At 41.0% G+C, this 27,935-nt stretch overlaps 1 protein-coding gene across 2 annotated transcripts in view; it reads right to left on the minus strand.

Annotated features, from left to right (window-relative positions):
- SEMA3A (semaphorin 3A) overlaps positions 1-27,935 on the minus strand; it is a 206,490-nt gene that overhangs the window by 128,254 nt on the left and 50,301 nt on the right. The window contains exons 1-3 of one of the 2 annotated variants that reach the window (XM_077337861.1): positions 24,924-24,975; positions 24,517-24,579; positions 2,310-2,429 (exon numbers count right to left, since the gene is read on the minus strand). Coding sequence is in view for 1 of the 2 variants with exons in the window: in XM_077337860.1 (XP_077193975.1) it covers positions 2,310-2,429; positions 24,517-24,579 (183 nt within the window). In the remaining variant the exon portion in view is untranslated. Of the gene's footprint in view, positions 1-2,309; positions 2,430-24,516; positions 24,580-24,923; positions 24,976-27,935 lie in introns of those variants that run through there. The other variant, XM_077337860.1, reaches the window with a different exon arrangement.

The raw sequence follows: 27,935 nt of genomic DNA on the forward strand, positions 1-27,935 counted from the left end.
CCCACAAAAACATTATCTCAGTGTAAGGGGAATGCTCTTATAGTGACCCTCTACAAGTGATGAAGGCAAGACAGAGCATCTTGCAAGGGTAAATGCCCAGCTGAGACAGATAAGTGGCAGGGGGCAGAACATATCTTGTTTTAACTGGGGCCAAAAAAGTTAGAACTTTACTCAGGTCCAGTTGACATTGGCCCATATCTGCTGCTTAACTAATGATGCAGCTTGATCATGATCTAATATGGATAATGAGTGTATGGAGAAGCCCAGACTTTGGATTCCTCTGTGGACAGCCTTAGTCCAAGATGATTGGAAGTTGTCATTCATAAAGAAGCTATACCCTGTGGATTATGTATTAATTTCAGCCACATTCCTATTGCTGACAGGCAGATTTTGTCTTGGACCATTAACATTCCTGTTTCCAGACGCACCATGGAGTGGGTTACACAGCATGGAAGTTGGAGGAGTGCCCGAAGGAATTTAGACTGGACTCTTTCAAGCTTGATAGTATCTGATACTGGAGCACCCAAAAATGCACCATAAGTGAGTTGGGCTAGAGATTTAGCAGAGTATAGTTTTAGGGCTGCTGGTATGTCCCAGCTGAGGTGTTTTCCAGTTTTTTGCAGCTTTGTTGCTGTTTTTAAAAATGTGATTCAAATTTATTATTTTTATGGCCATAGACCAATCATAGATAAAATTTACAGTCACAAAATAATTAGACTGAATAAGACATCTTAAACAGTATAAAATACAATACAAAATAGCCGTAATGTACAAAATGTAGTTTTGAAAATCAATCCCATCCCGTCATCTCGTTTGGAGTATTTACCAAGAAAATGATACATGTAGGTGCAAAAATTTGCCATTTGTCTCACTGTATGAGGGTTATAATAGCTTATCCAAACAGATGTTGTCCAGACAACCAGAGAGCTTTGTTAGAAGTGGGGGGGGGGATTTTATCCCTCTGGGTGTTGTACAAAGGACAGTGCAAAAATACATGTTGAAATTGTTCCACATCTCCTGTTGCACACAAATATGGGATTTTTAAGTATTTATCTTTTAAAAAGACTGATGGCAGAGCTGCACATCCACCTAAGGTGAATGTATGTCTAATGCACTAAGTATTAAGCTAAAAAGGGTATGTTACTGGAGCCATTACATATCGGGACTTAGTAGGGAGAACAAAATTAGTGCATAATGCTAAATTCTGATGTAACTTTATAAATCAAACTCTTTGCTTCCCAGATCACCTGCTCTTCAGTTCATGACTCAATTTCTCACCATGACATATTATCATCTGCTTTGTCCTACAGCCATATTGTCCTTCAATAATTTAATTTATATTTTTCTATAAAGGTAAAGGTATCCCTTGTGCAAGCACCAAGTCATGTCTGACCCTTGGGGTGACACCCTCTAGCGTTTTCATGGCAGACTCAATACGGGATGGTTTGCCAGTGCCTTCCCCAGTCATTACCGTTTTACCCCCCAGCAAGCTGGATACTCATTTACCGACCTCGGAAGGATGGAAGGCTGAGTCAACCTTGAGTCGGCTGCTGGGATTGAACTCCCAGCCTCATGGGCAGAGCTTCAGACAGCATTTCTGGTGCCTTACCACTCTGCGCCACAAGAGGCTCTATATTGGCGTGTAATTTATTGTACTGACCTGAAAAATTCCTGATCCCAATACTTTTCTGGTATTGAACTCTATTTTGGTTTTTTTTTTTTTTTGGGGGGGGGGGGTAAAATCCTGAATTTTTATCAAGGCTAATTGCACAGTCCTACAGTGGGATGGGATATAAACCCACACAGATCTACTTTTGACCTGTGCATTTAATATTTGCTAGGTAAAATTTCTAGTGGTTATAGATACAATTCACCTTAAGTCACAGGATTTTTAATTCCTACTGCAGGAATAAAGAAACAATTTTCCACCTCTTCCTTTAAAAGAGAACTGTGAAGTGCTTCCTCTTGGCTAAATTTAATTTGTAAATTAGGGCTAGAGGAGACAGATGTCAAGATACATGCATATTCGTAAAAATTGTGCTTTCTATTGAATATTAATGATGTAAGCAACTCTGGGATCCTACAATGGTAAAAAAAACGGGTAATAAATAAGACAGACAGACAATCATAAACTGCCCACCCAGATAAACACTGCAATTTTCCCTAGTCATATGTCCAGGGATGAAACATGTTGCATTAATTAATTCATTATAATGCACTTAAGAAAGGATGGGGAGGAAAGCACTAATAAAGTTATTGATGATTTTTTTAAAAACCCCAAATGCATATTTATTTTGATTCACACTTACCTCAGGATGTCCTCCAACTTCAATATATGTGCACACTGGATGGAAAGCCCCTGTTCCACAGACATACAAATGTGTTTGGTTATAAGTCTTAAGCACTTTGATGAAGTTGGCACATTCTTTCTACAAAGTGAAAAAAATTAAATTAAATTAGTATAAATATTGTACTCATTCCCAGGCATGTTTTCTTCCAGACTGCACAGTCACAGTGATGTACTTTGTCAAGCAGTTTCCAATAAAAACATTTCATTTAAACATAATGTTTTATTGCAACATTGAATGAATAACATAATTAAAGTAATCATAAAATGAGGAGAGAGATTTACTTAGCTGGCCACAGTCTGAAATGGTAAGATCTCAATAAGGAGCTTACCTTTCTAGCCCTAACACATAACCACTCCTTTTTCACAAATAGCATTTCAGTCTCATGGTCTGCAATCCAAACATTTTTTTTCTTCAAATTCAGGCTCTGTTCCTGCAGTCAGGAAGAAACTTTGGAAATAGAGGGAATAGAGATATTCCCTAGTAAACATTTACTCTTTCCAACTTTTTTACCACTGAGAAACCCCTGAAAAGTTATTCTGGCTTCGAGAAACCCCAGAAGTGGCATGATCATGCAGAATATGGTTGTAAAACAGCACACAAGCATACTTGGGGCCCCTACCCTTCCCACCCCCTCAATGCCCATCATTGGCCATTTTGTGAGGGGGGGGGCAGGTCAACATGACCATGTATGGTCAAATGTTTAACAAATTTAAAAATGTATCAAAAAATAATTAGCTCTCACCCATTCAGGAACCCCTTCCCGATCTGTCAGGAAACCCCAGGGTTTTCATAAAACCCTGGTTGATAAATCTTGAGTTAGGGTTTACCTGTGGTTTCAAAGACCAAATAACTCCCATTTGAGGAAAAGGAAATGGTATCTTACAACACGTAAGGAATCATCAATTACAATAAATAAAAGCATGTTGTTGAACCACAAAATATTATAGCCCCTGATCACAAGAGAAATCATCAAGTTGGTATAAATGGCTCTAAAACGTATCTCTCTGATGTTAAAAAAGAAATGGGTAAAACTATGTTAATGGTTCCAGGTTTGCTGTTCAGCTCAGTTCTACATTTTTCTCCATCTGGCTGGTCACCTCTCTTTATACCCTATGCCAGTCTGTGTCTTCATCAAAGTACCACTGAAGCACATAATAACTTGCATCTATGCTAATAAGCTACCATAGAGAAGATTTGTTTTCATATGACCTCATATGACTTCACATTTTCAGCTGTGAATGATGCACACAATGAACACACATAGGGAAATTGGCTGATGGAGCTTTTTCCTAGTCATTAAGTGCAAAGCACAGGAAAACTTGGTTCCCCACAACACACAAGAAGAAAGACTGACACTTAACATGTCTCTTCTCCTAGCAATGGAGAAGAGATGGGGGGAGGGGGAGCTGCGTATAGTAACAAGGGTTGCCAATCACAGTTGGCAATTCACTGATAGAAATAGACATGCTGATGTTGCACCAATGTACAACATCAGTTTTGGAGGAAAACTGGAAATTATGGCATTATGTCAGGGTGACAACTCCCCCCCCCCCCATCCCAGCAGCCTGAGAGGTATCAGCAGGGAACTGGAGGCTACTACCGTAACAAGCAGGCCTCTTGGACTGCTAAGGAGTACCACCATTATATGGAAACAAAAAAATCACCAGTAGATCCCTTTAACATGGAGGATCAGGATTTGAGAAGACAACTGAGATCACAATTCTATCCATTAAAAAAATAATACAAATAAAACCAAGACATAAATTACAATCAGTAAGCAATTAAGTAGCCCAAAGTTCCATCCTCATCTTCTATCCTCATTTCTCCACAAATTGATTAGGGACATTCCTGGCTTTGCTATCTGACATTGTCATTTATCTACATCTCCTAATTTTCCATTACCACTCTATTACAGCAAAAGAGACAGAATTTTGCCTAAACTAAAATACACTGTCTAAACGAGTTGTCCGCAACCTTCTGGCTGCTGTGGACCACTGTTTCTGAGTGGGGGGAGAGGGCGGCCCGGGGCCCCACGCACGCACGGCAGCCCCACCGCAAACACGCATGCGCAGACTTGCTGTGCATGCGCGTTTGCATCCGGCGGGGGTGCAAACGCACATGCGTGGCAGCACTGCGCATGCGCACATGCACAAAACTGCCACGTGTGCGTGTTTGTGCCGCCGGCATGCCAGCGGCTGTGGCTCCCTCTCCCTGCCCCTCCAGGCCGCCAACAAATTGGCCACTGAAGCGGCCGATTAGCTTGCGGCCCAGCAAGCTTCCCTTCCCCCCCCCCCCCGAAGCAAGAAGCTTGCCAGACCGCGAGCGAATCGGCCGCTTCAGTGGCCAATTTGCTCGCGGCCTGGTGAGCTTCTCGCTGCAGGGGGGGGCGGGAAGAAGGAGCCGCAGCCCAGCACCGAAGCCTTTGCAGTCTGGCACTGAGCCGAGGCTCGGGGGTTGGGGACCACTGGTTTAAACTACAATACACTGTACACATTCTAAAAGAATCTCCTGAGAATATTCTTCAGATGGCCCGATAGGATCAGAGAATAATTAACACCCTGTCGCATTATAAATCTGCCCTATAACTGGATGCCAGAAATTCAGAATCTGAGAACAATTCCAAAAGATTTATGTATTTAAAATAGTTTTGGTAGCTAATAGCACAATGAGCTTGAAGGACACAAAATAGTAAACGGATTTGTTGGTTTATTTTTTTTAATGCAAGAAAAAACCCCAAACCCTTTGCTTTCCTGATATTATCAGCATGTACCTCAAGCACTGCTAGATTTCAGACATATGGTATAAGGCCCAATTTGAAGAAAAACTTGTGAAAGTTTTTCAAATGTGAATGAAAACTTTGTGAACTTTATTCAGATTACTTCTGAAACCAATTACCTGATATTCATGTCCACTTTCACTGTAAAATTACTTTATTAAGCTCTTTTTAGGGGATATGGAATGGTGTAATATAGTCCAGTCTCATTAGCTCTTGGAACCTAGGCAAGGTCAGTACTTGGTCGAGATACCACCAAGAAAGACTCTGCAGAAGAAAGCAATATGAAACCACTTCTGCTTCTCACTAAACATGAAGGGGTTGCGATAAGTTGGTGGTGACTCAATAGAACTTCACACACAAACACACAGGCTCTTTTTTCACTTCATCACAAAAACTTGGAGGGAATGATTAAAATTGAACAGCAGCACATAAATAGGAGGTGCTAATTTCTTTTTAGATATCATCCTTCATTACTCTTTCAAACTAAATGTTAGATTTTAAACCTTTGGAATTTCTTAACAATATGGAAAACACTTGACACACTTGGAGATACTGAACATTTGGGTTTCATTAATTCTACAATCCCCTCCAATTAATTTTAAAAATCTCATCCCTTAAAAAGATTCCCTGAAGTTATTAAACCAGCTTTCTTCCACAAAGAAAGAGTAAAACACATTTATCAGACCCACATCTCTAACATTTTACAGTTACATAATGGTACATGCCTGCTTCTTCCATGCTACTCATCAACTGAGTCTATTTTTCAATGTATATATGTGATATATATTTAGCTTAATTTTTCATTTGATTTATTAGAGTATTCCATAACCGTTGAACTTCACGTTTACTTTGATTAATGGTTAATTAAATTTGAGCTTACAGATCTGCAGAAATAAAAAGCACCTAAGAAGTAGTGGGCAACATTAATCTCATCCTATTTTGTGCCTATCCCCATGTTATCCCCCCCCCCCTTCCTGGGTCCCAGAAGTCAGGGCTGCCTGGACTCATACAGCCACTGGATATGCAAATCACATCCAGAATGTAAATCACAAACCTGATTGTGTCATCTTATCCCTTTCCCAGAACTGTATCCAGTTATCAAATCAGGAATAGGACACTCATTCACATTCCTGCTGTTAGGTCTACCCAGCAGAGATTGATGTGTTCAAAATAGTATTCATTTATCATCAAGATGCTACTGGGATGAGAGCAGCTAGTTTCAGGACAAACAATATCAGGCAGTGTACAGTTCTACCAAACAACTAAGGAGTAGAGTACCACATGAAGCTAAGCCAACACACACAAATATCATAGGGGGTGAAAGACTGTTCCATTGTAATCTCTCTACAATAAACATACCACAGTTAACCCTTGCATTCCAAAAGAAGCAATGAGATTTTAATTTGCTATCCTATCTGCTGCAAGGGGCACTCAGTTTCTAAGGTCTTTTACCTGTCCTGCTGTCTTCAGTCTTTTTCACTAGAAAGGGCAGGGGCTGAGTCCAGAGCCTTGTGGAAGTAAAGCATGTTTTCTACCACTCAATTTGGCCTCTCTTCTGTTTAAAGATGTTCTGCTCTCATTCCCAAAGGCTGAAATCCATAACAATTCCACAAAGGTGAAAGATCTTTCCAGCAAGCATGATTCCTAAGCAGTTTCTTAAATAGAGACTTGCAATCCTCCTGCATTACTGAAGTCCAGAAGGTGACAAGCAGCATTAAGTAGTAGATAAACTGACCCCTGAGGCTAAATTCTTCCATTAATTACTTCAGACTTACACAGAGCCCCTTTGTTAATGTAAACAGATTGTGTCCAGATTAAAATTAACACTATTGACAGCACAACAGGTTTCCACCACCTGCTCTTTTAAACATTTCTCTCATCTAGCACAGCTCCTTTTAACTATGGACTACAGAAATTACAGAACTAATGAAACACTATTAAGGGCTACTTAGACCAATAAACCATTGACTATGAGCTGTATTTACCACTGAAAGTTTCCATTCCAACTACAATTGCTAAAATAGCTTTCCTACATTTTACAGCCGTTTTAAAAGAGTCTTTAAACTCTCTTCTATTAGGTTCCTTTTTATATTACATGTCCCCAAAATGTAAACACAAGGACATTAAGTTGCAATAAATACTATCAAAATGATGGTAAAGATTTTACCACTGAGAAACATAGTTCAAAGTGAAGGTTTCTGATTGATACAGTAACATTTAATGGGTACAGGGTCGCAAAAGCTAGTTGCAATTGAGGGCTAGAGTTTACTTCACCCCATGCATTTTCCTAAATTGAAATGGCTCCAGGGGTGCTATTTATGGGGCTGTACTCATACTGATGAATATTACACTCCTGCAGTGGGGCAAAAAGAACCCTGAAGGCCCCTTCAGGCCTAAACCCCTTTACCCCATCTTCCATGGCTCCAATTTGATTTGGGTTTGTGTTGAGCTGCAAAGTATAGAAATTCAGAACATGGCTTCCCATATGACCCATATATGCCCCTGGGGAAAATATGACATCCAAGGAAGCACATATAGTCTTAGCCAGGCCAAATTGTTGCTGGAATTTGGTTATTGTTCAACTTATTGTTTTCCCCTGGTAGATGAGATTTTGCATGCTCCTGTCCTGACAATTCACATGTACCAGCTATGCCAGTCTTGGAGATACCTTCACATATACCAGCTATGCGAGTCATTCCTTGACATGCCAGGATTGCCATGAACAAGTATATTCCCATAACACTTTTGAATCAACCGTGAGAGTCTAGAACATAAAGCTATTGAAAGCTACTGATAAGGTTCTCCCCCTCTTAGGGTTAATAGCTCTAGCTGGCAAATACCTGGAGATTTTGCAGGTAGAGCTTTGGGAAGACTGTTCAGCAGGGTATAATGCTGATCTCAGTTGTAATAGCAGGTGATCTTCAGGTGCCACCTCGAAGTTGGCAACCCTTTCACTTTTCTCAGGAGAAGCAAGGGAGCAAGTGCCAGAGTTCACTATTAGGTCATGCTCATACTTTGCTGCTACTATTGTGTCAGCTAGTTTACATGCAGCTCAATTATTTTAGAGAGTGTTTAGGCACTTGCTAAAGACCTAGGTCTGAGTCTTTACACACTCAGTAATTGGCAGTTAGCTGGGACACTTTTGCAAAGTTCTTCTGTTGCTAAAATTTCTCAAATGTCCTCTAATTTAGAAGTTGTAGTGGTCCAGGAAGTAGAGGTGTGTCTAGTCCACCTTTTAGTTCATTTATGGATAATTTCAATCCATTTACTATGTCAGATGTCAACAGGATCTAGGGAGCCATGACAGCCACCATTAACTCTCTTGATCCCTTTTCAACCTGGCTGATGAAATAATGTAAGGAGCAGATAAACAAGCCCCTGATTTATATCATAAATCACTATCACAGGGCACCTTCCCTCAGCCACTAAAAGAGGCAGTTATTTGACCATTACTGAATAAGAATGTTGTGGATAATTATTGTCCAGTCTCTTATTTGTGGTTTTGGTAGCAGAACAAATCCAGGGCTTTCTTAATGACTAGGCTTGCCAGCCTCCAGCTGGTCACTGAAGATCTTTCAGAATTACAACTGTTCTCTAGATGAGGCAGAAGTTAGATTGGATTGGAATTGTTTCATTCATTATGGATCAGAGAACTGCTATTGGGAGGGATCATTAATTATTCGAAGTTGGATGTTGTCAATATGCTGATGATGCCCAGCTCTATATTTCTTTCTCCAGTCTACCTGATGCTGCTGTACTGGCCCTGGGCCAGCCTTACTGCTGTGGTCAAATGAATAAGGAAGTACAAGTTGGAATTGAATCCTGACTATATGCTGATTAGAAAGGCTGAAGTTTTGGATACTGTGCTTCCCACATCAGATGGGACTCAGTTGATCCTCGATGACAAAGTTAAGATCTTTTTCACCCAGCATTGCTGCTGGAGAAGTAAAGTCAGCTGCAAATTCCATCTACATTTAGTCTGCAGGATGAATCTTTACAGTGACCCAGTCAATATGGCCGTATCAGTTTATGATACAGTTATTTAGAGGCAAGACTACTATATCATACTCTTACATAGGTGTGCCCTTAAAGCCAACTTGGAAATTCCATTTGGTATACTGCACCCTGGTTACCATCAGGAGCTAGATGGAACATACATTTTATACCTCTCCTGCAGTTCTTCCACAGATTACTGGTTAATTTCTGGGTTCAATTCAAGGTGTAGATTATTATTACCTATAAAGTCCTTCATGGCCTCAAACTCACTAATTGACAGGACTGCCTTACCCTAAATGACAGATTTACTCATCCAAGCAAAGACACCTGAAGGTTTCACTTTGCAAATGGGTAAGATCAATAGCTGCCTGCACTCAAGCAGTTGGTGTTGTGTCTCCCACTTGGTAAAATGGCTTGTCTATTATTCTGCAGAATGTAGAAAATTGAATGGTTCAGGAAGATATTTTTAGAAATGGAATAGGGTGGTAGCTTTTAATGTCTATAACAAAAATAGACAATATTATTGTGTTGTTTATTTGGTATACTGTTTTACTGTTTAGTTGGGTGGGTTGAAATTTTTACTGCATTGATTTTAAATGTTGTAATCCACCTGAGGCTCAGCAAGAAATGTAGACTATAAATGAAATAAATAAATAGTGATACATACAACTTAGGAAAAGAGCACCATTTGGACCAATGTATATTGAATTTCATATGCACTCACATATTTAAGTGTTCATAATCTTTCCCCCTTCCAATGCGCCTTTCAAGAAGACAGGTAAAAGAAATAAATCAACTACTCCAACCACTTCCAAAGATGATATTTAGTTCTGTACCTCTCCCTGTTCTCCATCTGTGTTGGCAATTTGCTATAGGAAGACATGTATAACACCAAGATCTTTTAAACAGGACATGCTTTTGCCAGTAATTGTTGCATAAACAATTGCCATAAAATAGGAAATAAACACTCTAAAGTCTTACATTTTTCAAAACATGTCATTGCTAAAGATACGCAGACTCATGCTGAATAAAATGACTTTTTATACTGATTTGTGATAATAATGTCAGTCTTGCAGTGCTCACAGTGGTTCATTTCAACATAAAATCAGTAATCGTTAGAACAACTTACCAACATAATATCCGGTGGCACTTTGAAGACCAGCGGATCTGTCATGACATAAGCCTCCATGGATGAAAGCCTACTTAATCATTGACATTGTCTCTAGCCACTAGACCATGAAAGCCTATGATCCAATAAATCTCTTAGTCTTTAAGGTCATACAAGACTGGCTGTTGTTTCAGCCCAATATTGGCAGAAAGCTAAGAAAAGACAAGAATGATCCACAGCCCTAACTTCCTGCTCCCAATTGAAAGTTGCCATTTGGGTGGTACAGGTTGTGGGAGACTCTCTACTCCCACAACTCTATGGGAAAATCCTGTTTGCCCAACATTACTTCCCACCCTAATGGCTGCAGTCAACTGGAAAGAAGGCATGTCAATCAAAATGGTATTGGTACTAGAAACCTGGGTATTGGCTGCTGCAAAGCCTAATTACATTTGCATATGTGAATGATTGAGCCAAATGGCACAGGAGTTGACATAAGGTTTATTATGACACAGCCAAGCCTGAAATATTCTGCCAGTATTTTATGGTGCTCCCCTGTTCCTCACAGAGCATTTTTATGAAAAGTTTTAATTGTGAAATTTGGCACACAATATTATTCAGAATACTGGTGACAAAATCAGGAATCTTAAACAAAGCATTTCCTCCTGCTCTTCTGGCTGTAGGCCTGGAATGACTTGACTGGCCTTAACAGAGTAGTTTAAACCTTGTGATCTTACAGTGTAAGATGTTGGCAAGCAGAGCAAAGACAATTTCTATATAAATACAGGGAACTCAGTACAGAGACGGTAGTGCCCAGCAGAAACGGGAAACAGAGACAATGCTATATATCTGAAGGGAAGATTACAGAACCACTAGAAAAAAACCCCACGCATTTCTATAGCCTGAACCTGTCTGTCAAAGACTAACTGAGGATGAGGTCCAAAGACAATTTTAAATAACCCAATAAGGGAAGATCTATATTACTTTTATTTTATATTTGTATTTCTTTTCCACCCTCTGTCCATGGACTCATAGCTGATTATAACAAATAATAAATTACATGCATAAGATCACAAATACAAAAATAGGAATTTATATTCGGTTAAAGAAGGTTTTAAAACACTTAAAACAGAAGAATGAATGGCTAAATTGCATAAGCTCTCTTTAGCATATGAGAAGGGGGGGGGGGTCATACAATTAACCGTTTATTTAGAGCTTAGTTTGGTGGATTCTGATGGGTAGGCCAGTGGATTCAGATGCTATTTCAGGCTTCAACCATAAGCTGGCCACAACAACTCTGTCTTGCAAGCCCTGTGGAATTGTTTGAGGTCTCAGAGGGCTCTGATCTCACTTGGCACAGCGTTCCACCAAGCCTGGGCCTGGGTGAGGCCAGTTTAATTTCCTTGGGGATGGAGATCCTGAGCAGATTTTGTTCACTAGATCATAATGCTCTTTTATGACCTCACTTCAGTTTTTTTGCCCAGGATTCTCAATTGAGTTGCCAAGTTCCTCCTGGCAATCATCAGGGGATGGAGAAGGGTGTGTCTGTGAAGCAGAAAGGAGGCCAAAGCTACGTTACCAGTGACATGGCAATGTCCCTTCCAGTGCGTATCCAGAGGGATGTCATCATGTTGTGACATCAAAGAATACTCTGGTATTTGGGCAAAAACTTTATGGTAAAAAATGGCTCCTACCATATAGATTTTCCTCAAATACCAGTGCATCACTGTGATATCATTTATGTGATGAAGTCATAGTTTGGACCTTCTTCCTGTTTTTATATGAATTGAATTTTGCTATTGAAGCCAAAGCCATAAAAATCATGCAGACAATGCAATATAACAGTAAAATTACACACACACACACACATATATGTCACAGTATAAACAATAAGGAAATTGCAAGTGCAGAATAAAAGCAGCGAAGTGACAAAAAAGAATTATACATCAACTAAAATCAGGATTGTTCAGCCATACTTGAAAGGAATTCAAGTATTATTTTCTAATAATAACAGATAAGGAAATGAAATTAGCAACCATTTAAGTGACAGGAGGGAACATGCCAGCCAAAAGAAATATTTTATCATCGTCAGATCCAGAGACAGTGGACATGACTGTATTCAGCCTGATTCGAATGTCATTATAAAGAGGGCAATACAGGACATAGTGGATAAGATCTTCTACTTGGTTAAGGCCGCAAGGGCACAACCAACAATCTGGTGGGACCTGATTAAATCTGCCATGCAATTGTGAAGAATGAAAGGTGTGAAACCTTAGAGCAGTAAAGGCTTTTCTAAGATGGGCATTTGTTAGATCATTTAGATATCCAGAGAAAGATCTAGCAGATTTAAGGCTTGGATACCACCTGAAAATCTAGAGTTTAGAATCAGATCCCTGTCACACAAAGCATCTTTTCCACAAACCCAATCTTGAATTTTACAAAATTCACAAGTTTTAATCAAATCAAGGGTGGGAGGCAATCCACATAAATGCAAGATGTGGGAAAGCATAGTTGTCCAGTAGTTCATTTCTAAATAAAACTGAAACCTTCTTCCTGTTTCTGGTAAGTCCCCCCCACCTGTCAGCTGGAGGCAGGGGATCCCTCACTTCCAGTGGGGGATGGGCTGGCAACCCTAATTTTCACTCATCTCTATGGATATTAAAGTGTGCACAGAAGGTGTCCAGAAACTTCTTGCCTGGTAGGAGAAGAGTAAGGTATACCACTCAGCTGTCTGGTGTTCCTGCCTAGAACCTCACCAATGGAATTCGGTTTCCTGTGCCTCTTTGCTGGTGCTGTTTCCCCCCCTAGATTGCTTGAGACATGGATTATCGGAAATACCGTCTTATCCCATATGTTTCTACTTAGATATTAGAATCACAGGGAGAAGCCCTCTTGTTTGTCCCCTCAATCAATGAAATTTGTTTGGTGGGCACAAGAGAAAGGCCCTTTTCAGTTGCATCCTCACAGTAATTGCACAACCTCCCCAGAGAGGTTCATCTGGTCTTCTTACTTTTGATATTCAGGAGGCAGTTGAAGACGGATGTATTTAGGACCACAATTTTTTAAACTTTATTAGCAGTCCTAAATTTTAACTTTAATTTGTGAATATTTATGTTTTTAAATGGATTAAAATGGATTTTGTTTTATGTGTTATATCCTACAGGCCCTACTGGAGCTAATGCAGTTCCACAGGACCTGTAAGACAAAGTTCTTCTGCCAGGCTTTTGGTTGAGGCCAGGCTAGAGGGACATCTTGAGCCCTTCTTCTGACATCCTCCAGTTTAGGTAACATCTTCATCTGCCTGGAATGGCAGACAAGAGGGGATTGTATGGGGGGATGTATGGGGGAACATGTTGTTTTTAGAATATTGTCTTAGGTTAATAATTTGAATTCTGCATTTTACATTTTTTGTTAGCCACTGCAAGCTGTCTGGCCAAGAATGGCAGCCTATAGATGTAATGAAGTAAATAAATAAATCCATGTTGTCAGTCGACTTGAGTTCTTTAAAGAAGAAATGTGGCTAATAAGCATGTTAAAGAAATCACAGCAAGCAAGCAAGAAAACATAATGGCACAAAGCAGAAGATAATGGGTTTGATCAGTAGAGGTTAACTGGCTCAGCTATAACCATCTTGCAGTTACCTCTCCCAAAATCAGAGCAAAATCTGCTTGCACATCTCCGCTTACATTTCTGAAAGCAGTGAAGTTTGGGGCATGACACATTTGGATGGATGATGGATGGATGGACAAAAGTGTCTCTCATAAGTTCAGGAGTGCAAATATTCCTCAACCCAAGCTCTCATTGAACTCCCAAAGAAGAGGAGGAAGAAGTATCCCATCCCATTTTATTGCTCTAATATCCCATCTGTCAAACCTCAGCATTTGACAGCATTTGAAGTTTGAGTTTCAGAGCCAGGAAGGCAGGAAGATGTCCATTGAGCCTGAGTACTCAGCACTTTCTTGATGGAGGAACTGCCAAAGAATGCCTGACAGAGAACTACTGTAGTGGGCTTCTTTTTCTCTTACCTTAAAAAAATGATCACTCCTTTTTGGAACTTGCACTGGTTATTTTGCACTGTTACAGGAATGACAATCACCAATATGCACAGGGTCCCATCTAGACCCATAACATTCCTTATCATCACCAATTCAAGCTGCCATGCAGTTCTAACCAATTTAAGATGTATCTTGGGTGTTTACTGGGAAGACTTACAGGAGAAAAAAAGGAGGAACTTGTAGTGGATACAATAATCAGGTTCTCCCTAGCAAGAACTTCCTTGTCCTGGCACCATTTGGGAGTCTTTTGTTAGGGAGTGTCTAAAAGCATCTTCCTCAGATGTCCCTGGAGATCGTCACGCTCTGAAAATCAGTATGTCTTAGTGAGGAACCCTTCTTTTTATTAAGTGCCTTTCAATATTTGTGTCTCAGTCTGATAGGAGAAATTCCAGTAAAAGAGAATAGACAGCAAAATAAACAATGTTTATGAGGGAAAAAACAGTGGAGCCCAGAGCAGAAGGCTTGGCAAACAAACAACAGAGATGCGCAATACAGACTGTATCCTGGATCCTTATAAAAATAAAGTCCACCCATCTGTCAAAACACCTACTCTACAGATGAAAAAAAAATCAATGGACACTTAGGTGTTTGCATTAGATTCTAGTCATTATCTGTATGGCAGAAGCCTAGGGTTTTCATAGAATTATAGAGTTGGAAAGGACATCCAGGGGCATGAAGTCCAACCCTATTCACAATGCAGGACACTCACAACTATCTGCCTACCCACAGTGACCCCAATTTTCATGCCCAAGTGATCCCCCAACAAAAATCTCTAGAATTTAGCCTAGCCTGGAGAGAATTCACCTACCATCCCACAGTGGTGATCAGCAATACCCTGTGTATGCAAGGAAGGGCCAGAAGAGACAAACACTGGCACACCCATTCCTGCCCACCCAGTCACAATCTGCCTAAGTTCATAAAATCAGCATTTCAGTCAGATGACTACCTAACCCCTGCTTCAAAATTTCCAAAGAAGGAGAACCCTTTGGAACTTTCTGGTCTCACTGACACACTTAGAACACACAGAGGAACTTTGGCATTGGGAAAGCATACACTGAACAAAAATGCACACATGGTACATATCCAACAAAAAGAATATTGATTAAGTATATTTTTAACATTGCTCTGCCACTCCCAAGGTCACAGACTACAAACTGGACTTATTAACATTTCTTAACAGGTAGTTGTTTTATTATTATTATTATTATTATTATTATTATTATTATTATTATTATTAGATTTATTTCCCACCACTCCCTTGCGGCTCGTGGTGGGTTACAGCATCCTAAAATCCCCATTAAACCCCCATTAAAAACAATAATAACATTACCAAAATTACCAGCATGGTGAAGATCGGCAACTCAACTTCCCCCATCCCACTACTAGTGGGTGGAGAGGAGGTCCTGATGATGTTTATTTCAGGTCCCAATCCCAAATCCCAGGGGGGGGGGCATAGATCTATAGTATCAGCCCCGGCCTCAACCATAAACGTTGAAAGATCCCGCAGGGCCCGCAGCTCTCCCGGGAGCTCATTTCACCCGTTGAGGGGAGGCTGGCAAGCCACTGAACCGATTTCTTCCTGTCTGTTTTCTTCCTAGAAAGAAAAACTTTTAAAACCTCCCAGTAATGATTTTCTCAGGTTAGACCCATGCATGTCTTCACACAATCCATCAGTGTATTCTGCTGTCCTGCCAGGGCATAATAAGTCCAACTAAAGACAATAGGATGGTCCCATCTTCCTCCCCACAGCAGGGACTTCAGGAAGATACTTCTGGAGACTTCTGGAAAAGCCTCTTAGACCAAGCTTGATCTGGACGACTTGGCAATAGCTAAACTTCAACCAAGGAGAGACTTTTGAATGTACAAAACAAGGCTCAGTGCACAAAGGAAGCCTAGGTCAACTGAGTCTATTCACGTTTCTTGAAAGTTATGAGCCCTATTTCCCATTAGGACAGGGATCTTGCTACTGTTTCATCAAACATACAAAAGCTGTAATATAGTAATACTTTCATACAAATTGTTCCTTCAGTTACTGATTAATATTTTAATTTTGTTAGGACTTAGCTTATCTCATTTTGTATACTGCTAAGCATCATATTTGAGGTCATGATGGGCTCATTAATCACAGATAAGGCATTTCCTCTTGTAGTCATTTATTGGTGATAAGGCAGAATGCAGAATGCAGAAGGCAACCTCAGCCAACCTATTACATGCCTATAAACCATGTAGACTCCTAATCAAGCAGCTAGTCTTTTGAAAGTAACTGCTTACATATCCTGCAAAGGTTTCCAGCTGCAAATATTCATGATAAATGTACTTGATTCTCCATTTGAAAGCAGGAATGTTAACATATGTACAGGAAGTGTTAAAAGGAATGGTATATTGCTGGAAATGAGTGAAGCAGTTGCTTAGCAGTGTATATGCATTTGTCAACAAACACTGACTGTATGAGTCCAGAGTGTTTGAAGTTAACTTAAGAGTATGCCTTCTCTTACCTTCCCATAGAAAATATTAAAATATGGACTTTCACTGAAGGAAGTTAAAATTTCCCTTCAAATTAAAATTCAGTCAAGATATAGAAGCAGGATTTGCAAAATTGCTTTTTATAACATAGCTGTGACACCCTTAAAATGGTCTAGAGTCATGGATATCAATTAATCAGAAAAGGCCTGTTTAACTGAGACAGAGGAAAGGAATATGTGGATTTGCTGCAACAGAACAAAAACGAAGTTGTTCTGCCAGCAGATAGAGAGGATCAACTTACCCTTTTCCCCCTGTAACATCTCCATTTCTAAAAGAGAAAACTCACCACAATCTACAATATTCTCTTTTCAGGATTAAACACACTAAGTTTCTAAGTTTCACAGTATAAAATATAACTACAGTCTAAATGAGCAGTTTCTCCCCCCCCCCCCTTTTTGATTACAATTTTTGTACTCTTTATAAGCAAATAAGGTATATCTGAAGGAAAATCCTGGGACAATTCACACTTGGTTAAAAAAACAGAACAGCTATGCAATTTGCTTAGTTTAATTAAAACAACATTACAATATGGCAAAAATACAGGTGATTCCCTACGTCAGATATTTACAGAGTTTGCAGTTCCATGGGGCCAACATGGTGAAAGTGGACAAAAATATCTATTGTTACCATGTGCTGAGATAAGCCATGAGGAGATGGGAGCTGACAGTGACCAATTATGCATGGGGCAGAAAGGCTGATCTGGTGGCGGCATGGCAGCGGGGCTAATCCCCACTTACGCATGATGTTGCTGCCAGCCCCGTCCCCTCCCAGTCCTGGACAGCTTGGTGTAGTGGTTAAGAGCACAGACTTCTAATCTGGTGAGACAGGTTTGATTCCGTGCTCCTCCACATATAACCAGCTGGGTGACCTTCAGCTCACCACAGCACTGATAAAGCTGTTCTGACCCAGCAGTAATATCAGGGCTCTCAGCCTCACCTACCTCAAAGGGTATCTGTTGTGGGGAGAGGAAAGGGGTTTGTAAGCCACTTTGAGACTTGTTCTGGTAGAGAAAAGAGGCATATAAGAACCAACTCTTCTTATTCTTCTAGGGCCTCTGATGGCCCGCCACAAGGGAACATTCCCCCCCCCCTCAGTGTTCCCGTTTTTGCTGTGGCTGCCGTCAGAAGCCAAACTGGGCCAGTTCCATGCATATGGGAAGAGCCAAACCTTTCTCTCCAACCCCCCACCTATGGTGTTCCCACAGGGAGACAAAATGCCCCATTAGGCTTTGTAGTGCTGCAGAGTATAATGGGGCATTTGTACACCCCCTATGATGGTGGGATAGTGGCATGTCACTATTCCACCATTGTGCGGAGGGACCCCTGTGCCCCTCACCCCTCTCTGCTATTGCCGACAATACGAGGTGTGGCAAAACCTTCCAGCCCCAGAGTTGTGCAGGGAAGACCATGTGTTCTGCCCTGCCATAAGAAACCCCCTGCAGACCAGTGCAGCCATGCATAATTACTCAGCATGAAGAAGCTCGGGAGGAACCTACCCCAAAAAGTTCATATTAACAGTTTCTCAATGACAGAGTTACAAAACAAGGACTTTAGAAAAAATTATTTAAAAGTCCTAAGTGCTTTAATGGCAAAAAAGGGGGGATGGATGATAACTTGTTAGATTTTTTTCTTCTCTACTGAATGCCAAACAGGTTCTAAAATCTTCACTGGCAGGATGTTAAGCATAGATTTATATTCCTATTAAAATGGCATACATGTGAAGAATACAAAGCTTTCTTGGACTGAGTGTCTTTTCTATATATAACAAAGTATTTCACAGGAAAATCCTGCTTTTATCCTCACAGAATGTCTTCAGTTTATAATTCAGGCATTAAAAGAGTTTCTCCTAATGCAAGAATCCTTCACTGTGTGGCATGACACTAACTTACAAAAAAAAAAAAAGCTGCATGGCACATCATCTGTCCTTTTCACAGTTGACCTGACTCTACAGTAATTAGCTTCCTTGGTCAGTGCATGCACGCAAAGCGCTTAAAGAAAGCTACAACCTACATAACCTCTGTATAATTGTTCAGATACTGTTTGCACTCAAAACGGGCCTGGGGAATTGCAGCTGGGGCATTCTCCACCTACACCGCAAAGAGAAGGGAACCCCTGAATCAAGAGATCCCATAGTAATGTCCTATGATACCATTCAGCTCTCCCATTACTGAGATAAGGGAGCAGTCGAGCCAGTGCCAGCATATAACCTTGCTTCTGTTCTCTCCCTATGAATCCATGTGGTGGGGAGAGGGATAGAATCTAAAGAGGCCGTGTTGCTGGTAGCCACTGCAAATGACTCTTCTGCAACTGTGGCATTGCCAGCTACAGAAACATGTGGCATGAGACAGAAATGGAGGGATACACTACTGAGCTCTTACATGCAAATCTTTTTAGGAGGGGGAAGATTTTTCAAGTGAAGCACAACAGGATGCATCTTCAGCTGCATCCCTTTCTATCCCTCCCCAGTAGGGTTGCCAACTCCGGGTTATGAAATGTCTAGGGATTTGGGGGTGGACCTGAGGAAGGCAGGAGTTAAAGAAGGAACCTCAGTAGGATATCATGCCATAGGGGCCATCATCCAAAGCTGTGATCTCTGTAGTATGGAGATAAGTGATATCTCAAAGCCCCAAACTTCAGCCCTATTCTCCAGCCCTTAAAAAAATGTGTAATATTGCATTCAATTACTGTTTGGGGGAGGAGGCAACAGAATCCTCATGCTAGCACAGTCTAAGCACCTCTGGGCATCAGAATATGGCAGGACACCACAGCAGAATTCATCTAATGGAGAGAAATAATAGCATTTCACCTTTGTGATTCACTTCCCCAGCTGGGCCTGCTGGCTGGCGTTCCATCCTGGTGTAGTCTTGGTTACCTGGAGCTTCAGTGGTCTCAGCATGCTAAAGAAGGAGCTCAAATGCACTCCTAGGGTTGCCTTCCCCTGGTTGGCAAGTTCCCTAAATACAGACTTTTCCAGCCGCCTTTTTCCTTAGCCTTTTACATACTTGCTTAATTTAAAGGGAGGTTGCTCCGCCCCATTTCTACATGTAACCGCCTTCCTGTTCCCTGCCCTTTGGAGATTTCTACCTTTCTGGACAGGTGGAGTCTGTCACCAGATTCTCTACCTAAGCCATTCCCATTTTGAGACAGTGGTTCTATTTCCCTCCCATTCTGTCCCAGCAGCCTCCCCAAGTAATATAGAGAGCTGAGGGTCTGGAATTACAAAGGTCTGGAATGCCTTCCCACAGTGAGGGAGAAAATGGCTGGGGAAGGCTGGAGCACTGGGCGCACCAGGCATCTCTGAACAAGCTTGTACTACCTCAACCACAATGTTTTCCAGATAGGTCACTTTATGTGTTCAATGAGTAATCATCAAGGGCAAAGAAGTCATAAAATGAGAAATGTACCAAGAGACCAGGCTAAACATGGCAACCAAGATAAACATTTGAATACTTAATTACCGCTGATACACTTCTCATATATGAAGTGAAATTTAAAAGTATTTGTAAGGATCTGAGAGGTTAAAAAGGAAGGAAAGGCAGAAGGCATGAGTTACCTGTGGAAACAGGTTAAAGCCTAGGAATATCTTTACATGTGCATAATCATTACTTGCTGGTTTCAATATCAAGTAGAAATGGGCTATCTCCAATCTCCTTAGAACAGGGGTGGGCAAACTGTGGCCCTCCAGATGTTCATGGACTACAATTCCCATGAGCCTCTGCCAGCTGGCAAGGGCTCATGGGAATTGCAGTCCATGGACATCTGGAGAGCTACAGTTGGCCCACCCCTGCCTTAGATGATCTATATCATTTCATTATTGCCACAAAGCATAGTTCTTTTTAATCGAGTCAATTCACACATTCAGTTGTAAGCCATCACCTGTTCAATACGTACATGTGTGAACAATTCTTGAGAAATACAGAAAAGAATAATGAAGCCCTTCCTTTGTCTGCTAGATGACACAAGATGCCCTACCTGGTGTTAGAATATGCAAAATCTATAGTGTGCATGATTAAAAAGCATATGAAAAATATCCTCCAGGGAACATCGTATTTAGCACAGCTGTGTATTTAACAGAGATGTTGGGGGCAGGTTTTTGCCAAAGCTTTTAGAAATCCATATTTATCCATCTATGGCACGTTAAGTGTCAAGACCTCTGAGTGTATCAGTTTCACATTATTCATGATTGACATCAGAGGGGAAGGAATTATTTGAACTCCAGCAGAGTAAAAATACAACATACTACCCAACAGAGTTACAAAACAGACCTTTTGTCTCAGGTCATGTTTAAAGTTAGCAAGGTTCATATCAGCTACTTATAATTAATATACATTTCATAAGAGCCATGCGGCCGTTGCAGCTGACCTCTGGCTAAGGGATGGAATTTTCCAACACAGAATTGTCTGTGCCTTCAGACAATCACAACGTTTAAACTAAAAACCGCTATAACATAAAATCTGAAGACATTCATCAAGCACTGCCAATTACAAATATCAACTAGCCATACAGATATAGTATAAGAACATTCAAAGGAATCTTCTTTCTACTCCATCTTCTCCTGTTGAGATATTCTTTATCCTCTGAAAAATATTCTTTATTATTGAGCTCTGACGCATTGTCAACTTCAAGGAACAAACCCAAGCTGGCAGCCAAAATGCTCTTTAAGAAACGTAACCTTTTTTAAATCTGAGGAACCTTAGAACAAACAGACACAACAGGACTCAATCTGTTGTGTCTGCATTTCTACTGCAACAACTGAAATATGCCAGACTGCAGGGGTCTATTTCTGAGAGCAAAGGTTGGCTGGGTGAATTGTCACCCCTGTACATAATAGAGAGTGAGGTAGGGGGAGCACACCTTACCTCACTGCCTAGCTGGCTCCTCTGATGCCAGCAGGTATCCACTAAAATGTCATCTAATTACTGATGGAATCCTCCCCACTATACCTAATTAAGGATTTAGGTATACAAAGCCTACGGGGGTCTAACTAGACAATATGGCAACATGGCTGCTCGTATGGGATCAGGGGGTGACATGTTTTCCCCTCTTCCTGCCCCAAGCAGTCATATAGGAGCAGATTGTCTGGGTCTGTGACCCCACAGCTGCCCCCACACTTTGGAACAACATCCCTAAGGGCCGGAAGGCAGCTTCTGCATTGGAAGGAGCTGCAGAACTGAAATGTTTCAAGACCATTTGGGCCTTCTTGAAACACTGGAAAAGTACAAAACTTCTGGTTGTTTTCTGGATCTATGCATTTAAAAAAAAAGTTTTGTTTTTTTGGTAGAAGTCCCAAACTAGATGTTATTCAAACTCAACCCCTCCAAGATGCAGGTCCTGTGGCTGGGCAGAAAGGTGGAGGACCAGGAAGCAAATCTACCCACCCTGGCCAGGCTGCAGTTTAACATCTTGTCCTCAGGCAGGAATTTGGGGGTGATTCTGGATATCTCCCTCTCTGTGGAGGCCCAGGTCACGAGAGTAGCTTGCACAGCATTCTACCATCCTAGCCAGGCAAAGTTACTAGCATCCTACTTTCTGCCAGTCTGTCTAGCCACTGTGATCCATGCAATGGTCACCTCTAGACTTCTGCAACTTGTTCTACATGGGCCTACCCTTATCCCTGACCTGGAAACTCCAGCTGGTGCAGAATGCAGCTGCTAGGGTCCTTACTGGTACACCTTGGAGGTCCCATATCCAGCCTGTGCTGAGGCAGCTGCATTGGTTGCCAAATTCTGGCCGAGTTCAGGTTCAAGGTATTGGTGCTGATCTTTAAGGCCATCTGCAGCTTGGGCCCCGAGGGACTGCCTTTCTCCTTAAGCCCCCCCTCATTGCTCTCAGCTTAATGTTTGCTAACCTACTAGTTGTCCCTGGTCCTAAGGAAAAATGCCTGGCCTCGACCCGAGCCAGAGCCTTTTTGGTCTTGGCCCTGACCTGATATAATGAGCTCCTGGGAGAGCTTAGGACCTTGACGGAGCTATCAATGTTCTACAGGGCCTGCAAAATGGAGCTCTTCCACAAGATCTTTGGTTGAGGTGAGGCCTAGGAACAATGAGGCCCCTCCTCAGGCTACATGGTGACATCTACTGTATCCCACCTGGGGCATGGATGGCTGCAGGAAATAGGGGTAAGGGAGTTAGGCTGCCTTTCTTGGTTTATGTTGCTTATTTTAATGTTCTGTCAGCATTGTTATGGAACTAGATTGGGTGTCATGTTTTATGGAGATTTTTATATTGGAAATATTTTATATTGTACATGCTACGAGTCTCTAGAGTGTGACGGGCTAAAAATCGAATGTATCTATGAAGGAAGGAAGGAAGGAAGGAAGGAAGGAAGGAAGGAAGGAAGGAAGGAAGGAAGGAAGGAAGGAAGGAAGGAAGGAAGGAAGGAAGGAAGGAAGGAAGGAAGGAAGGAAGGAAGGAAGGAAGGAAGGAAGGAAGGAATGTTCCTACCAACGGACATTGCTGTCATTTTAGAAGTGAACTCCGGCCATTTAAAAATGTTCTGATGACCCAATCCTGATCAGTACAGCAGCACAGTAGGATCAGGTAATCTTTTTCACCCACACACTATTTCACCCTCATACACTGCAGCTGTTTCAGCATATGAAAAAGGAAATGCCTGAGTCTGCTCTGCTGCAGCCTATTAAAATGGCCTAAATTCCCTTCTAAAATCAATCATGACAACATTCCCTAGGCCAGACCTAGGGATGCTGTGACATCTAGTTTGGTCCTGAGAAGATGCCTAGCTATATGATGATGTTGTTACCCTACCTCCATCTTACAGAAGATGCTGTGAAGATTCAGTTCCTCTCCCTCCTCACAAGGAAACTGTGCCTCTTTGTGTTTTAATTCTGATGTAAATCAAGTCAGCTGTAAGGACTTTTAAAACACAGAGACAGTAAACTATCCACTGGGGACTTAGATAAGTTTAGTGAACCTGTTTGAACTTATGACCTGATATATCATTAGGATACAGACTTGCAGCAGTTGCCATTATAAATATTTTAGTGAACTGCCTCTAAATATCAGGCCTCTTATAGATACACTTGGGGGTAAACTCCCCCTGCCCCCCCCCCCGCTATTGCATGCACAGTGATTTCCCCTTTGGCCTATACAAAATGTATTCATTTTCATCATGGGCAGTATGTGTTTCATGACTCTTTTCCTCTTCTCCGTCAATACCACTACCATTTTCAGTCAGGTTTCTCTCCAGCAGTTGGATTATATGGGAGGGAAAAGGAACATGGATGAAGTATAGCCCTTGCAAATGTATGCATGAAATAACTGTTTTCTTTTCTCGGCTCTTTTGAAAAACCACAATGGGGGGATTAACATCACTTAAGCATCAATGTGTTCTTGTCAGGGAAGACCCAGGAGGCCTTCAAGGCAACTTCTTGACATTAATGAGGCTTGTTGCATTCACAATGGTCTGTCTATTCAGTGCTCACTGCAAATTGAGGACTTAAGTCATTACAGAAACGAGGTCAAACTTGTAAGAGCCCTTAAATAAGGGGACAATTATGTGCTCATGCCTTTACATGTAAACCTACCTCACACAGGGAGAAAGAATAAACTACTAATGTCTAAAGCTACCATAAAGAATTCTTAAGGGGGGGGAACCATGCTTTAAAATTTAAAAAGATGAAAGTTCATGAAATATTGACTAGCGGTACAAAAGAGGAAGGCGGGGTGAAGAAACTATAAATATTTTCACTTACCAGAATATCTTTTCCAGCCCACTTGCATTCATCCCTACGGGCAGGAGAGACAGGCCAGATAATCTAAAGAAATAAAATAAAAATCATTTAAGGTCACTTTGTGCTTAAACCATTTGATATTGCATGCAGTGTTTCTTGCCTATGATCTCACTGTGCTTGAGCAAAATGCTTTCTTTGATATCAATCCAATGTGAATAAAGTGCCAAGACTATATAAATTTAATCACTTATACCCGGCCTTTCCTCTCAGCTCAAGGTGGCTTACATAATAGCAGCAACTGTTATTGTATGATAGGATTTCTTGCTTTTTACTGGTTTTCAAAGGCCCTGAGAGTCTGCGGCTATATAACAGACCCAGACAAATCAGATTAAAAGCAGCTCCCAAACTGGAGATAGCAAGGTTTGCACCTGTGGCTGATGGGGTTTCTCACAGCTTGGCCAGATTAGAAACAACTGAGCTAGAAGTGCTGCAGTGCTCCCAGTGAGAGAGTGGGATCTGACCCAAAGAGCAGGGATTTTTAAAGCCTTTGGGAAGACTGATGAAGGAGGAGGAAGCGGCCTTGAGGAAGTGGACCCAAAGCCTGAGGCCGTGGGGATATAGTGATAGGAAGACTGGAGGTGGTAACTGAAGACTAAGTGATAGCTGACTATCCTGAGGCAAAAATGAAAAGTTATAATGAAAAGTTGTACAGATGGTGTGGAAATTTGTATGAGGAACGCTTGAGAGAGCTTGTTTTTTCAACCTGGAGAGAAGACGACTAAGACGTAATATGACAACCATCTTCAAATATCTGAAGGGCTGTCATACAGAAGATGGAGCAGAGTTGGTTTCTGCTGCCCCAGAGGGTCGGGCTAGAACCAGTGGGTTGAGATTAATTCAAAAGAATATTCAGCTAAACATCCAGAAGAAGTTCCTGACAGAGTGGTTCCTCAGTGGAACAGGCTTCCTCAGGAGGTGGTGGGTTCTCCTATGTTGGAAGTTTTGAAGCAGCGGCTAGATACCTATCTGACAGAAATGCTGATTTTATGAACACTAAACACAGTTGTGAGCAATCAATGGGCACACAATGCATAAAACTACTATATGGCATATGATGTTCAGGAGATTCATCTGCCTATGTGGAGGAGGTGGATTTTCCCCATTCTAACATTCAAGGCTTGAATCTCATTAGGTAAAATATATTTTGTTTGTATGATGCTGATTTCTCATAACTTTGTGCCTGCGGTGTCATTATTGGGGCTGTTTTTATATTTTAGTAGATTATTATATTTGAATTACTTCATTTGAAAAAGATAATGGCAAGGCAAACTGAAGAACAGTAATCTAAATGGACGTTTTTACGGAATTCCATCTTTGAACTGTTATATTTTGGATGTCATTCTGTATCTAAAATTGCAGCACCTATTTTTGTAACAGGAACTCTAAGGTGTCAATAATTTTATATTAACCATGTCTAGTGTAGTTTGGTGAATGTTACACATCTCTTTTCATTGTATATTTGAGGAACTTTACAGCTCCTAACATAAATGATTTTGCATCTGCCTACACAGTGTTGCATTCTGCTTTTGTATTTGGATATTATGAATTTGGATAGATTGTGAATGGGGGGGCAGGAAGGTATATGCCAGTGTTTGTCTCTTGTGGGCCTTCCTTGCATACCCAGGGAATTCCTCATAACCACTTTGGGATGGTAGGTGAATTTCCTCCAGGCCAGGCTGGATTCTGGAGATTTTTGGTGGGGGATCACTTCGGAATGGAACAGAGGTCACTGTGGGTAGGCAGATAGTTGTGAGTTCCTGCATTGTGCAGGGAATTGGACTAGATGACACTGGAGATCATTTCTAACTCTTTGATTCTATGATTCTATAAAGAAAAGATGAAACATGAAATTTCCTTTCTCTCCACTTATCCAAAACAATGTTTAATAAGAGAAGGTTAGGATTATTTAGAGTTGCAATAGTTTAAAGTTCTCTGGGTAGCGACATCTCTATAATGACCCTCACCACATGTACAACATGGAGTCCCTGTTTGGCATGTGAAGCTGTAAATTATGAGAGATTATTCTCCATAGCCTAAATATTTATAATCTTTCCTTGGACAATATCTGTCCTGCTTTGGGATCATTTTGACCTTCCTGCCTCAAGAGAAAGAGGACAAATTTTAGTCATTAAGCTATTTCCCCCTCTGTTTCTTGAGGTGCATCCTACTAACAATGTGAGAGATGTTAAAGCCATTTTCCTGCTTCAGGCAAAGTGCCTGCTTCAGGCAAAGTCATTAGAATATTTAAAGTAGTCTGTATTCAGGATTGATGGCCCAACCCCTGGCTTGCTCATTCCTAACAACTATGAGCTTCTAACTGGGTTCCAACCAGTAGACAAATGTAGTCCCATGGGTTAAAATATTAGGGTGAATTCCAAGGTAGAAGGAATTTCCCTACAAGGACCACCAAAGAACAGATCTTGGTTTCATTTTGTGTTCTTGGCTTCCTGGATGAATTTGGCTAACAGCTGATGGAAAGGGATTTTATGGTCCATTTTTTCAGGGCTCTTATTCCAATCAGAGGCCACAAAATTCCTGTATATATCCAAAAATGGTCTGTGTGTGAATCAGCCCTAATTTTGCACAATCTCAGAAACCATTTTTCTACTTATGGTAGCACTATTTAAAAAATTATCCAGATGTTTTTTGCATTATGCTGTGAATCCTACAGAGAATCCAAATAAATAACCAGTCTCCTTTATGTCTGATCTAAAGAGAATAGAAAATACTCTGCTCTATTCTGATCCTTATCCTTAGAGAATACAAGAATATCCTAGTCGTCTTTTACTATGAAAGTCCCAATATATTTATGACTATCATTCATGGAAGTCAACAAGCTAAAAAACAACACAAAGTAAGAAATAACCTCACCAGTACTGAAGTTAAGCTTCTTTTATTCATTTATAATTTGTAACTCATTCTTTCTGTTTTTCAGACACACAGAGAGAAGCACTGCAGTATTTGTCCCAAACATAGTAAAACTGCTATATTTCAGCTGAAATGTGTACATCGTATGCTCATTAGGGGAAAAAAGTAAATGATGAATGACCTTTAACTTTAAAAACACACACACACATGCACTGAGGAACACAGCTGAAATGTACATCAGCTTCTAATTTAAGGCCACAGTTTCTAGCCAAACAAACATCTTGAATCTTGAGCAAAGTACTCTTACCAATCTGTCATTTCTCTATTTGTGTTCCATTTACTATGTTTTATGAACAGCAGGAACACACTGCACAGAAGGAATCAAGGTCAAGTAGGGGAGAATGCAACCAGTGATCACAGTCTTCCCTGTCAATATCCTTCTCTTCTCATTTCCCTGAATTTGTTTAGCAATTGACTATTAAAACTGTCCATTCAAAAATCAAGGGACACAC

The sequence above is a fragment of the Paroedura picta genome, chromosome 5, assembly GCF_049243985.1.
Source record: "Paroedura picta isolate Pp20150507F chromosome 5, Ppicta_v3.0, whole genome shotgun sequence".
Taxonomy (NCBI): Eukaryota; Metazoa; Chordata; class Lepidosauria; order Squamata; family Gekkonidae; genus Paroedura; species Paroedura picta.